The sequence below is a fragment of the Podarcis pityusensis genome (assembly GCF_964106645.2).
Source record: "Podarcis pityusensis genome assembly, chromosome: Z".
NCBI classification, from domain to species: domain Eukaryota; kingdom Metazoa; phylum Chordata; class Lepidosauria; order Squamata; family Lacertidae; genus Podarcis; species Podarcis pityusensis.
The window spans coordinates 3,331,874-3,345,730 of record NC_138044.1 but is presented as its reverse complement, the minus strand read 5'-3'; the positions used below and the strand labels follow the sequence as shown (position 1 = coordinate 3,345,730).

Genomic DNA, 13,857 nt, shown 5'->3' with positions numbered 1-13,857 from the left:
AATGATTAATAATTTAAATAATTCATGAGCTTAATTAGGATTAATAAGGACTGTGTTTTGCCATATGCATCTTTTCAAACTGCTTTGAAATTTTGGAACACAGGATAGACTATAAATACAGTATGCAGAAACATGCTATGCCACTTTGGCTGAAATTAAAATAGCAGATATGCCTCCTTGACAATGGTAACTGTGAAGTTGAAATTAGGAGTGGCAATTATAGCTAATTTTGCATGGCCTGGTACATAGCAAAAATGGATGCATTGAGAATACTGGGTATCAGAAAACTGAACAGCATGGGCTAATATTGCTTCTCTGTACTGAAGCATTTTGGTCTTCTTTACAAGTTGTGTTACTGTTTTCTGTGAAACAATAAAATCTGGACTCATTGGAAAGAATTTGGTTACATTGTTAAGCAATCCATATTTTTGGTTCCAGAAGCACGTTGTATTACATTGCAAATATAAAGGCAAATACTAAGGAAAGAAATTATGAACCGAACATCTCATTGCTTACTTAAATTGAAGCTGATAGGCAAGATTATAATTGAACATGAAATGGTTACAGTCCTGTGCACACTTACCTGGAAGTAAGCCCCATTGAAAAGAATGAGATATGTAAATGATATGTTTAAAGTAGACGAGAAAAAAGGATTTAGTACAGAATTTTCAAAGTTTGAAAAGGAATTATTGGGAAACAATGAGAAGTTATTATCTAGAATGTATAAACTGTTACCAGAATACCACACAAAACACGAAGAAATAAAATAGGTAATGATAAAATGGGCACAAGATATTGGGCATAATATCCAACTTCTGTTTTGGGGGAAATTATGGAAGGAAGAGCTAAAATTCACAGCGTGCTGTCGTTGAAGGAAAACTGTATGAAAATGATGTATAGGTGGTATTTAACACCAGTAAAATTAGCTAAAATGTATAGAACTGCTTCTAATGTATGTTGGAAATGTAAAGAAAAAGAAGGCACGTTCTACATATGTGGTGCAATATAACTAAAGCATTCTGGGAAATGATATATAATGAATTGAAGAAAATGTTTGAAATAACTTTTGTGGGGAAAACAGAGGCTTTTTTGTTAGGCATTTTAGGTACAGAGATTCTGAAAGAGCAGAAAAGACTATTTATGTATGTGACAACAGTAGCAAGAATATTACTGGCCCAGAGTTGGAAAGAAGATAAGGTTCCAACCAGAGAAGAATGGCTAATGAAGATGATGGACTATGCTGAAATGGTAAAATTGATGGGGAGAATGAGAGACCAGGATGAGTAGAAGTTTAAGAAAGAATGGGAAAAATACATAATTTATTTAAGAGAACACTGTAAACAACTAAAAACTTTGGCAGGATTAGAGTAATACTTGTAATGTACGAAACACAACAGAAAAAGGTAATAATATTGTTGACAAATTAGATAAAAAATGGATAAGCTGAAAGAAAAAGGGATTGACATTGAAAACCAGAGAAGGGCAGTGGGAAGTCTGGGGATTCTGAGAATCCTAAATGTGAAGGCGAACAATATGTTTAAATTGAAATATGTTCCGTAAAACTCAATAAAACATATTTATAAAAAAGAAAAAACAAATAATGAGACTTCTGAGAAAATGTGCATAGGAAGCTGTAAAGCAGTCAGACAAGGACTGGACAGCGTATATAAAGCATATTCCATTGTGAATCTTCTAACTGAAATCATTTTTAAGGGCAGCCACAACTGCAACATTTGACATTCCCAAGACTGGATTGTCTGAATATTTAGCTGCTTATTGCTTTAGATCAGGAAACGGCAAGCTGCAGCCCTCCATAAGGGCATAAGAGCCTGCTGGATCAGGACAATGGTCCACCCAGTCTAGCATCCTGTCCTCAAGGGGCCAACCAGATGCCTCTGGGAAACCTACATGGAAGATTCAAACACAAGAGCGCTCCAACTTTGTTGAATATCCATGAGTTCTAGTGTTATGAGAGTGGGAGAAAACCATTTCTCTTTGCACTTTCTTCATGCTATACATAATGAACTTCTGTCATGTCACTTCTTACTTGCAGTCTCTCTAAACTAAAAATCTCATAATGCTTCAACCTTTCTTTATAGGAGAGCCATCCATCCCCTTTATCGTTGCCGTTTTCCGAACCTTCTCCAACTCTACAATCTCCTTTTTGAGGTGAGGCGACCAGAAATGCACACAGTAACAACTCTAGGTGTTGCTGTGCTTTTATCATCCCTTTTGACTGACCACGTTGACCAGGGCTGATGGGAATAGGGTGTCCCCAAACCTGCTTCAGACAGAGGGAGAAACATCCTTACTTCTTGCTGGTTAAGACAGAAGGCACCATGCCAGAAAAAAACCCCAGGAAATTGGAAAATCTTTCTCAGCTTTTTTGTTGTTGGAAAAATAGAAAAGCAATAACCATCTTGGTGACACAAAACAAACTACTCCAATCTGTGAAATGCTCTCAGTTTATTCAAAACTTTTGACTATTTGATAAAATTTTCAAACAAAGCAGAAGGAAAGGAAAACTGTCATAGCCATGTTCACCAGAACTCATGCGGGGGAAACACCACACCTAGCGCATGCATGGGGTCAAGCGATGCAGGGGAAGAGCAGGCCACAGGCACACCACGGGACACCACGCCCACAAGGGATCATGCGTCAGGATGCAAAGGGGCAAGGTGGGGAGGCAGTAGCACGACGAAGCACCCAGAAATGCCATGATCCTGAACAGGAGAGCAGGTGAAACCTAAGAAAGGGGGCTGGCTTGGAAATTGGTTCTCAAATATTTGCCAAGTGCGCATTTCCTTCTCCTGGACTTTCACCATCGTGTCCTTTATTCCAGAACATGACAGCTGCATCTACAGGTGTCTCCCTAACTTAGGAACTTGCTTCCATGCTATGGAACTCGCAGTGGACAACCTCAGACCACATCTCCAATCAAGTCTCTGCTTCTTCCTCTCACCTCCCTCTGCCCTCGCTTCTTCCTCTACTGTTCTGACGGCTGCCTCGCTCAGGTCCTAGCTGCCATGTTTCTTATAAAGCTACATATGGGCTGGTACAACCTGCTGAAATGGTTATCCTAGGCCTGGCCTAGAGCTATTAATTACTACTTTGCAAGTGGAAGGTTGGTGGCCACCTTCTGGGGAAGAGCCCCTGCACTTTTAACAACAGCCTGGCTCAACACAGAAAATAAACAGGTGAAAAGCACTATAGCTCATTGGTATAACATTTGTTCAGCCTGCTGACAGCTCCAGTTTCAACCCTTGATGTCTTCAGGTAGGCCTGGCAGGGCCAGACTAGGGATGAGTGAATCTGCTAATTTCAGTTTCTCATTTTCCCAATTCTCCACATTTTCACATTGTCATTGTCCACCCAGTGACGGCTATGGCCAGGATTCCTGCAATTCAGGGGGTTAGACCAGATGACCCTAACTCTATTCCAACTATGATTCTATGATACACATTAGTTTATATATAAAAAATCAAGTCTGTGTGAGAATTCATAAGCATTATAGTGCAAATGTCTCCTAATGTGTACATTTGTGTAAGCATTATTGTACACTACTTTAGCTAGGGGCTCATTTATCCACACACATCCTTTCTCCAGCTTTCCAGGCACAGTCCATGTTTTAAAGCTTCATGTCTGAAAGCTTTGTTGCCCTGGAGCTTTCAACATGAAAACCTGCTCTTTAGCACCAAACTGGAGCAATCCATGGAAAACCCAAATGGCTGTTTGTTGTGCTTCAGCTTTAAAGAGCACTCAGACACAGTGTTTTGAAGTGCAGACTTGTGCCTGGAAAGAGTGGGGCAAAAGTAAGTGTGGATCACACCTATTGTATTGATTTTTATGCATGTTTATTTACCTTACTATATGCACTTTTTGCATCTTACTTGGTGGATAACTTCATTGCATTTCAGCTCACACAATGTTCTGTAAAGTGTGAATTACCGTATTTTTTGCTCTATAAGACGCACCAGACCACAAGACGCACCTAATTTTTGGAGGAGGAAAACAAGAAAAAAAATATTCTGAATCTCGGAAGCCAGAACAGCAAGAGGGATCGCTGCACCGTGAAAGCAGCAATCCCTCTTGCTGTTCTGGCTTCCGGGATAGCTGCGCAGCCTGCATTCGCTCCATAAGACACACACACATTTCCCCTTACTTTTTAGGAGATGAAAAGTGAGTCTTATAGAGCAAAAAATACGGTAGGTAATTTTGCCCATCAATGCAAATTGTGTCAAACCCCTGCCCCATGTCTTTGCTGGACTAAGACATTTTGCTGCCTGAAAGAAGGAGCAAGATCGCGCACATTCCCTGGTACAGAAGCTGCCCAGGCAGCTGAATCTCACTTAAACACAGGCTCTGGGCCACCATTATCCACCGTTCCTGGGGGCAAAAGGCCAGTTTGGAGTGAGGGTTTGCAGACCACGCTACGTGGCAGGCGCAGCCCTGCCCTTGAACATCCCGGTCCCCTCACCCTGCCTGACGGAAGGGCTGGTGGCCCTTGCTTGAAAATATTCCTGTCTTAAACCTGAATTTCCCATCTTTCTATCTCCCTGTCGGAAAAGTGGCAGCTGCTTGATTTCTCAGGGTCAGGCTCTCAAGAAAAGGCAGAGGAACAGAGCCGTTAAAAAAAAGGGGGGGGTGGCCATCCTGTTGAGGTGATGTAACAACAGCAGCGCGTTCAGGCTGTGAAGAGTCTTGTCATGTGTAAAATGAAATGTCAGAGCCAGGCCTGCTAGGCCTAACCAAAGGAATCATTTGTTTCCCTACCCTTTCACCTCTTCCTCCAGCTTTTCGTTCTTTTTTCAGCACCAGCTAAGTTTTTCCATCTTTTCTTGTGGCTCACTTATATGCACCCACACATCCATCCACACCCACACAGACCGCTCAGAAAAACAGATGGATTCATTTCCTGTGTAATTTGCAATGATTAGTAACGATCTTTCGCTGATGGACGGGGATGGGGTTTTATAACTCAGGTCTGCCTTTCCTTGAGGCCTATATCAAGTCACACTGGGGGGTGAGATGGAATATTCAGAACAGAAATTCACTCACGGAACCAGGAAGGTCCGGTGAGCGCACGCACGCACGCACGCACACACAAACAAGCAAACACAATTCACCTAACATGTAGGCCTCAAGACACCTAGATTAGCATTTCTCTTAGAACTCCAAAGAAATTCCCTGAGCAGAGGCTTGTGTAAGACTAATAGCCAGCATTACAAAAGGCATGTCTTGTATTCATAGCTGATTCAGAGGGAAGGATTCCACCTACTGAAGCAGAAACATCAACTCTTCTAGCAGTTCCCCCTTCCCACTCAATCCAGGTCTAGGACCAGGACCTTCTGGGTTCTGGGATTTGAGTTTTCAAGATATATCTGCTAAGCATGTGACACTGTCTGTGACAGTGAGAGCAAGAGAGGTGGACCTGACTCCTCTACCAACAAATAAGAGGAAAGAGCCCAAAGTGGAGCATTGTCTTATTCAGTGGGAGAAAACAAGTCACAAAGAGAGGGGGAGCTGCAGGGCAAGAATTCAAGTGCTGAAGGAAAGTGGGGTATAAAATGTCTCTTGAAAAGAGGTGCAGGAACTAAGAAAATTTTGCTTGATTGTCTTGGCACCCTCTTCTCCCAAGCTGTCACTTCAGAGAAGAGATTTTGCTCAGGAGCACAGCACAGAAGGAAAGGGTTAAATCTCCCTTTCCCACCCACTTGATGCAACCCCAGTAATTTTCAGGGTGCTATTTGCATTTTTTTTAAAAATAATAATACATGCACGCTAAAGATTCATTTAACGTCGCCTCTTATGTAGCCCTGACATTTTCGCAATTGACTGTTATGGTGCAAGCCACACGTCCAGTCAGAAGTAAGTCCCACTGAATTCAATGGGACTTAACCCCAGGATAATGGAGTATAGGATTGCAGCCTTAAATTGCTTTTGAATTTCTCATTTTGGACTGCTGTGTGCAGGCATTCTTCCTACTTCTACTCTCAAACCTGGGAATATCTCTTTGAGATTGCCGGATCCAGTCCTGGAATACAGGAGAGAAACGGAGTGGTTTTTAGTACAGCACTTGCAACTTTACCTGAGCAGGGAGAGTGAATTGTTAGGACTCTAATCCAGCTGTAATCAATGAATGTATCAACTAAGGGGCAAGCTGGCCTCTTTAAAGAGGTATGTGGTGCCCCCTGATGGAGTCCACAGGTTCAGGAAAACAGCACTGATCTGGCAGATGTGAGATGGCATCGTCTGGAAGAGATCTGGAATATCAATCCCAATTTATTTATTTATTTATTTATTTGGTTGTTTTTTTAAAATATCCACAATCTCTTTCTCTGCTTCCTTGTTCTCAAAAGTTTGGCTTTCCAGATGGGGAAAAGCAAATAAAACAGGTTTTCAACATGCAAATCAGGGACAGTTTGAAATTGGGGCCGGTGTGTGTGTGTGTGTGTGTGTGTGTGTGTGTGTGTGTTGCAACAAGACTATTCTGAAACAAAGGGAGAGTAAAACAAGAAAGGGCTTGCTAATAAGCAATCACCCTTTTTATCCAGCTGACTTCTGAATTCCTATCTTAAGAAATTTATAGCAGTTGGCTGAGTGATGGCAGACACAATATTACATTGTAAGTGGATCATTTATTAATTTGGGCCCTTCTTCCCCCTAAAGAGCTTGAGAACAACACTACTATCACCAACACCACTTTAACGTCTGAAAGAGCAAGATGGTTAATTTGCTTAATTATACCATCTGGAATTACGTAACAAGGCAAAAGGGGATTCCTCTGGTTTAGCATACTGTCCTCAAAGTGGCCAACCAGATGCCTGAATGGGAAACCTGCAAACAAGACCCAAACCCAAGAGCCCTCTCTCATCCCGTGGTTTCCTGTAACCGTTGAGGCAAAGCATAGCCACCGTGGTTAGTAGCCATTTGTAAATAAATGCATTACTAGGCGCTTAGGAAGCAGGTAGATGGCTGTGTCATGGTAGATGTTATGGTGTTGATTGGGCCAGTTTGCAATCACAAACACAGCTTGGGGTTACTTATTATTGGCTGTGCAAATGGCTTGTTCACAGTTCCTTCACTCATATAACCAAGAATGAGGTTGAATCAGGTCTTCACTGAGAGGCTGTTATCCCTTTTACTGGAAACAGTAGGGTATAAACCTTGTATGCTCATTGCTCCAGCTCCCATCAACTCCAGCCAGTACGGCCAATGATCAGAGATGGTGGGAGCTGTAGTCCAGCAACATCTGGAAGGCACCGGGTTGTCTAACCTTGTTCCAGATACTGGACAGATATAAAGCAATGAGATTGTACCCTTCTGTGGCCCAGTGGCATGCCAGACTTTGTACGAAGCCAATTGGCATGGTCATATTGTAGGATTTGCCACCACCTGCAAATCCTCGTTATCAATATTACTTTAATTCTGTTCTGTGATTTTTAGTGATATGATTTATTTATTCTTACGTAAACTGCTTTGAGGTCGCTTGGTGATGAAAAGCTTCACATCAACACACTAAATAATAATAAAAAACCAACAACTGTTTTAAAGAACTCAATGCCTATTGCCTACTAACAAACCAAGAGCCAAACTCTGGCACACGTCCCGAATTTTCCTCTTTTTTGCTGGCAGGGATCGCTGTACTCGGCGTACCAAGAAATTAGCTCCTGTGTCTCTGTCCCTGGATGGATGGGTATGCCTGGGTGCAAAGTGGCATTGTGCCAAGGTTCCCTCTCTTTGGGGGCGTACGGGTTCTTTACCTTTTCGCTACACTTTCTGATGGTGGACGTGAGCTCACTCACTACCATGTCCACACACTTCAGACATGGCTCATTCAGTTTCTGCACCTGCTTTTTCACTATGGCTTCAAAAGCGAGGTCAGGCGTGAAGAGACCCGTTCTGCGTGGCGAAAGGAGCAGGGAAGGAGAGAAGCAAGGAGTGCGAAGCAGACGGAGGAGGAAAGAAAGAAAGAAAGAGAAAGAGAAAGGGAGAAGAGAAAAACACAAGGCAAAAATGAGATTTTGGTTCACTCCACAGGCCAGGGGTAGCCAATGTGGTACCATCCAGGTGTTGCTGGACTCCCAGCTCCCACCACCCCTGACCATTGGTCAAGCTGGCTGGAGCTGAAGGGTGCTAAAGTCCAGCAGCATCTGGAAGGAACAATGTTGTTTATCTCCGCCTTAGGCAAATGTAACCCAAGTGAGCGTCACTAAAGGACCCAAAGTGCTGCCAAGCATCAGGTGGATTCTACAGGAGGAAGAAAAGATGGAATGAAAAACTGCAAGCCAGGGTGTGGCCAGTGAAATGGACAGATGGGTAAATGCAGGGATCCCTTCCTCTCTAACCCTACCACTCTCTCTGACTCCTGAAAAAATGAAGCCTTCATCTCCCTACTGAGAGTCTCACTGGGGCCTCGGGTCATCTCTCATCCACCCTCAAGGTTGCTTTCTATGTGGACACCTAAAAATCACAAACATGCAGCTTAAGGTCCTTGAAGAAGTAACCCTGAAAACGCTAACACATGTGTCAGAGGGAAGACCTACAGCAGCGGTGGAGAACCTGCAGCCTGCCAGATGTTGCTGGACTACAACTTGCATAATCCCTGACCATTGGCCATGCCAGCTGAGGCTGATAGGAATCAAGATTCAATACATGGGGCATCACAGACTCCCTGTCCCTGATCTACAGGCTCTCTTCTGCAGCTTTTACTATGTGTGACTTTTCTCTTGAAGATGAACATGTTAAAATTTACCCCTGCATGTTGCCACATAACATGTGTATGCACTCTGCTAGACTTTTTAAAACTCAGAATCATGTATAGTATTCTGTAACCTGCATAATAAAGCTTCTGTACTATAAAGCTGGATTCCGCAGCTTGCGTAAATCAGGTGACAATTCTTTCCCCCTCTCTGTGTGCTTTCATAAGGGAACAGCTGCCAAACAGCTACCAGGGTGTTTCTTACCTTTTGAGTCTGAGTATAAAAATATTGGTGTGAGGAGACAAGGCATGTTGTCAGGTGCTAATGCCACCAGCTTTGGCCTCACTTTAGAATATACTGTTAATTGTCTTACCTCATGCTTACTTTTGATATATTTCAAATGAATTGCTATTTGATGACTTGCTAGCGTTATGTTGTAGTGATATCCTTTTCGTTGGTTATTGTACTACTGTACAATCTTGAATTCCTGACTGCATCTGCAAAACCTACCAGTGGCCAATTAAGCACAGTTCCCTCCCCTCAAAAAACACCCCAATGTACATTTGTATGTGCTACTTTCTGTTTATAGATAACATGCGTAGAGGCCGGTGACCAAGATGATAAAAGGTCTGGGAACTCAACCTTATGAGGAACAGTTTGGGGAGCTGGGTATGTATTGCTTAGATGAGAGATGATATGATAGTCATCTTCAAATACCCTAAGCGCTTCCACATGAAAGATGAAGCAAGCTTGTTTTCTCCTGCTCCATAGGATAGGACCCGAACCAGTGAATTTAAAAAACAAGAAATGAGGTTCCGACTAAACCAAAGAAGAAGGTGGACTCTCCTTTACTGGAGGCTTTTAAGAAGAAGTTGGATGGTCACCTGCCAGGAAACCTTTAGTTGTGATTCCTGCATTGCAAGGAATCAGACTAGAAAACCCTTAGGGTCCCTTCCAATGCTACAAATCTATGATTCTATTATTCTAAGTTGGTCAACTGCCTGCCCTGCACAGAACTGCCCCTGAAGGAGCAGGTACACAGCTGAAGAATGTTTCTGGGACCAACATTGTCCTAGAGGCCCGAATAACCTGAGTGGCTAGAAGTGTTTTTTCCCAGCTGCAGTTAGGATGACAGTTCTGACAGGTGAGGAGGAATGAAATGGAAAAGGGAATGACTGGCTGGCTCCCTGAACAACAGCACCTTATGCTGCACCATTTTGGTACAGTTTCCACTTGTACAGGGTATTACTTGGCTAAACAACGCTCTTTCCTCTCTCTCTCTCATATTCTCTCTCTCTCTCTCTCTCACACACACACAGCGCCAAGGGCCTCAGTCACAGGCGAATTCAAACTGCAAGTGTTGGTTCTGTAGGAACCAGTGATAACAATCTCTATCTGTCTGCATTCTTTCCAACTTTTCCATTCTTACCTGTTTCCTAATTGCTTAGAACAATTGTGGGGAACCTTCAGCCCTCCAGATATTATTTGACTACAATTCCCATCAGCCCAATCAAGCATGACCAATGACTAGGGATGGTGGGAATTGTATTTCAGCAACACTTGGAGGGCCAAAGGACCCTCACACCTCTGGATACCCAGTCCTCACTAGAAAGAAGGAAACTGTTCTTCATGACCGTTTTAGAAAGGGTTTCACTACAGATACAGATTTGCTCTTGTTGGGGGAGGGCGAGAGAAATAAGATAAAGAGGAAAGAATGTGAATAGCACAAACAAACAGAAAAGGAGATTTGTAGAAAAGCAGGGAATGGTGATTAACCAATGGGAAAATTAACAGAGAAGGTACAAGTGGAGTGGGCAGGGGCATGAAAAATTGGCCCTTCCAATCCAGTTATTCAGATGACACTGCATACTTGGCAGCCTACCGGCTTGTGTTTAATCAGGCACTAATGGCAAGATTTCTGGGTGCTCCCCACAGCCACAGACCCCCCAACACCCCCATAAGGAGAGCAGGATAAAAAAACAAAAGTCCTCCCAGCATTCTAGAACTTCAAGGAACCTATGACAGATGTGCTCACTTTTGTTTGCTCCCAATCTGAGCCCAAGAATGATGACAACCGGTCATTGTGGCCTCTTGCCAAAGCACCAGGCATCTCCTCTTTTGCCTGGACTCAGTCTTTGCCACAAATAACATTCTAGAATACTCCATCTTTCACCCTGCCCAGTTACCTGTTCCCAAATGGCCACCAGTTCGTCCAACATGCCAAGGGTTCCAAGCGCTCACACTCTAGAGAGTCAAAGGCCTTTTAAAAATAAATAAATTCCAGTACCTGGGTGTCTGCCTGAAAGGAGCAGAGAATGACTAAGAGAAGGAACACCTGTCTCTCCTGTATTTCTCTGCACCTACAGTCATTTGGAATAAAATGGGGTGAGGTTATGGTACCTCTCCCGTGACAGCCAATCATAGCTTAACCGAATGAAAGATGGAAACTTCCAAGGCAACTTATTCCAAAAGACTGAGGAGAGAGTGGTGGGCAATCAAGAGAGGAGAGATGTTTTTAGTTTAGTTCTCTTCAGCCAGTTGCTGCTCTTCCAGGACAGGACACAAACCAAGCCAATCAGAAAATGTACCAAGCTTCAGAGGTTTTAGAACAGACCCATGTGGCTATGGAGCCCTCAGAAATTGAAATCCCGAGATATAAAGACATTTGTTAATGGTGGACTGTTAGAAAAATATTATGTGCTACTCTAAAAAAGAAAAAAAGTCTGATGTTTGAAGGCACTAGGTGTTCCAGTCACTGGTGTGCATGTCTCTAAGAGATGTTGTGAAGCCAAGCCAGCTGTAATCCCTCTGGGAATGCTAAATCTGTTTCCACCCTAAGCATTGTTTCCTATCTATATCCCATTCTGAAGACCTGAAATCTCCAAAGGAAGCTCTAATGGAGAAATCAGAAGCAAATGGAGAAATCAGGTAGGATTCTGGTGAAGCTGCGGGAGGTGCGGACAAGGCTGCAGCCTGTTCTCTTTTTTTAAGTATAAAATTTTCCTCCTGTTTGAGGGCCAGCTGAATGCATTTGTTCCTCATGGTGCAATAAGTTGTAGTGGGACCCAGAATTCTAGAGCTCATGAAGAAATGGCTGCGCTTTGTTTGGCGGAAGGAAAGCTAGCCACACCCCTTAAGCTTCCCCATCTCTTTCTGATTGGCTAGGGAACTCCAGCCTGGATTCGCTCAGTTCTAGTCATGCTGTTAAGGACGGTAGTTAGAAAATACAACAAAACGTCACTGCCAGGCAGGGTTGTCACCCAGATCACAAATGCTGTGCTTCAGCCAGAGGGGATGTGGGCAAGAGCATGTTGGGACTCCATGCTCCCTTTCGGGGTTACCTTCTTGGTGCACTGTCTAACGGTATTGATTAACTCCGAAATCACCATATCCACGCATTTCAGGCAAGGCTCTTTAATCTTCTTCACCTGCTTTTTCACAATGGTCTCAAAGGCCATGTCGGGCGTGAAGAGACCGGTTCTAAACACCCCGGTGGGGAAGGGGACAAGACAAAGTGGGAGGAAGACAGGGCAAGAGGAGTGACACAGCATTACAGATCAACTTCAGAGCAGTCGCTCATATCACAGAGAAGCAGCTTTGGGTGTGCTGGGTGAGACTTGAAAAATCAGGAAGGAAGAGAAGAGCTCTCTGAGGGCTACACAACCCACTTCCCCACATGGACAAGGCCAGGGGTGAAGGACACTGTGGCTCTCCCAGCTACCATCAGCTCCAGGTGATGTAGTCAGGGATGTAGGGAACTGAAGTGATGGGCCAACCTCTGGCTTAGATGGAGAGGAGATGGCCTTCCTGTCCCAGCAGGCTTTGGGCCTCCCAAGCTGACCCTTCTTCTGCCCTGCTGCACTGTTCTCTGAGCATTGCTTGCAGCAGGAGTGGGGAACCTTTGGCCCTGCAAATCAGGGGTGAGGAACCTTTGTCTCACACACTCATATAGGCAACCTTCCCATGGCTGCATGCTGCAGTGGATGGGGCCAGAGGCTGAGCAATGGAAATGACTTTTACCTTTGTACCGTACTTTACATCCCAGCCATGCAAAAGTCAGGTGTTTCTACACAAACACACACACTACCAATCCATCCACCATCTAAGCAAGTGAGAGGCATTCTCTCAGTTCAACAACACATTCAAACCAATCAAAAGCCTTTGAGGAGGGCCCAGAGCAGGGCCTGGCAGGGGCTAGATGAAGAGGCTTAGGGGGATGCATTTGGCTCCCTTGCCTGCACAAAACCTTGTTGGACTCCAATTCCCACCAGTCTTGACCAGCTTGGCCAATGGCCAGGGATGATGGGAACTGTAGTCCTACAAGATGTACAGGGCCACTGGTTCCCCACTTTTACATTTTTCATTACTGTTTTCAATTTGTTCCTTTGTAGCTTGGCATGTGCTACTTTATGGGGTTCTATTGCTGTGCTGGCTGGGGATGATGGGACTTGTAGTACTAAATTTTCCCAGGGCACCAGGTTGGTGAAGGCTGCCCTTGTCATTGCAAGGAAGAGAAGAGGCTCAAGTAGCGGGAGCAGTTCTGCCACCACCACCACACCTAGTTAGTCCCTTAGATTGCATATCTTTTCTAATGACACACTTGCAGTGAGGGCAGAGGGAGCAGAGCATCAGATGAGAACAGAGCCAAGAGAACTTTGAGGCTGATTATCACTGCATACAGAAGCAGCAACAAATGTGTATCCCGACTCAACCTTTACGATGTGGCCCTTAGGCAGGATGCACACCCCATCATGAGTTGCTCATCGTGGAAAACTTAAAAGTGCTGAGATCTCATGGGAAGTGAGAGGAGCAAAATGCACCTCAGGGCTGCTCTGTCCCAGCTGGCATGCTAAGAACCTCCTCCCTGTCTTAATCAGGCCAAACTACAGCCAGCCCCTGGGCTTGGTGCAACATCAAAGCCATACGCCTGAAGCTGGTGCTATCCAGATGTTTTGGTCTACAGCCCTCATAATGCCAACCAGTGACCACATGAGCCAAGGCTGAAGAAACATCTGGAAGGCATCAGGTGGGGGAGGCGGTCTAAATGGGTCCTGCAAGTATGACAGGCCTGTTTTACACCAGTGCAGGTTGCAGACAGAAGTGGCCTCACCACCAGAATGGAAAACTGAGCCGTTGTAGATATTCGAGGGGGAAA

At 44.2% G+C, this 13,857-nt stretch overlaps 1 protein-coding gene across 20 annotated transcripts in view; it reads right to left on the bottom strand.

Moving 5' to 3' along the window:
- The window catches only part of DNM1 (dynamin 1), a 135,349-nt gene that overhangs the window by 66,894 nt on the left and 54,598 nt on the right, over window positions 1-13,857 (bottom strand). For 15 of the 20 annotated variants that reach the window (XR_013981703.1, XR_013981704.1, XR_013981705.1 and 12 more), the window contains exon 10: window positions 12,044-12,182. Coding sequence is in view for 16 of the 20 variants with exons in the window: in XM_080990868.1 (XP_080846994.1) it covers window positions 12,044-12,182 (139 nt within the window). In the remaining 4 variants the exon portion in view is untranslated. Of the gene's footprint in view, window positions 1-7,763; window positions 7,903-12,043; window positions 12,183-13,857 lie in introns of all 20 variants that reach the window. The other 5 variants (XM_080990874.1, XM_080990875.1, XM_080990879.1 and 2 more) reach the window with 1 other exon arrangement.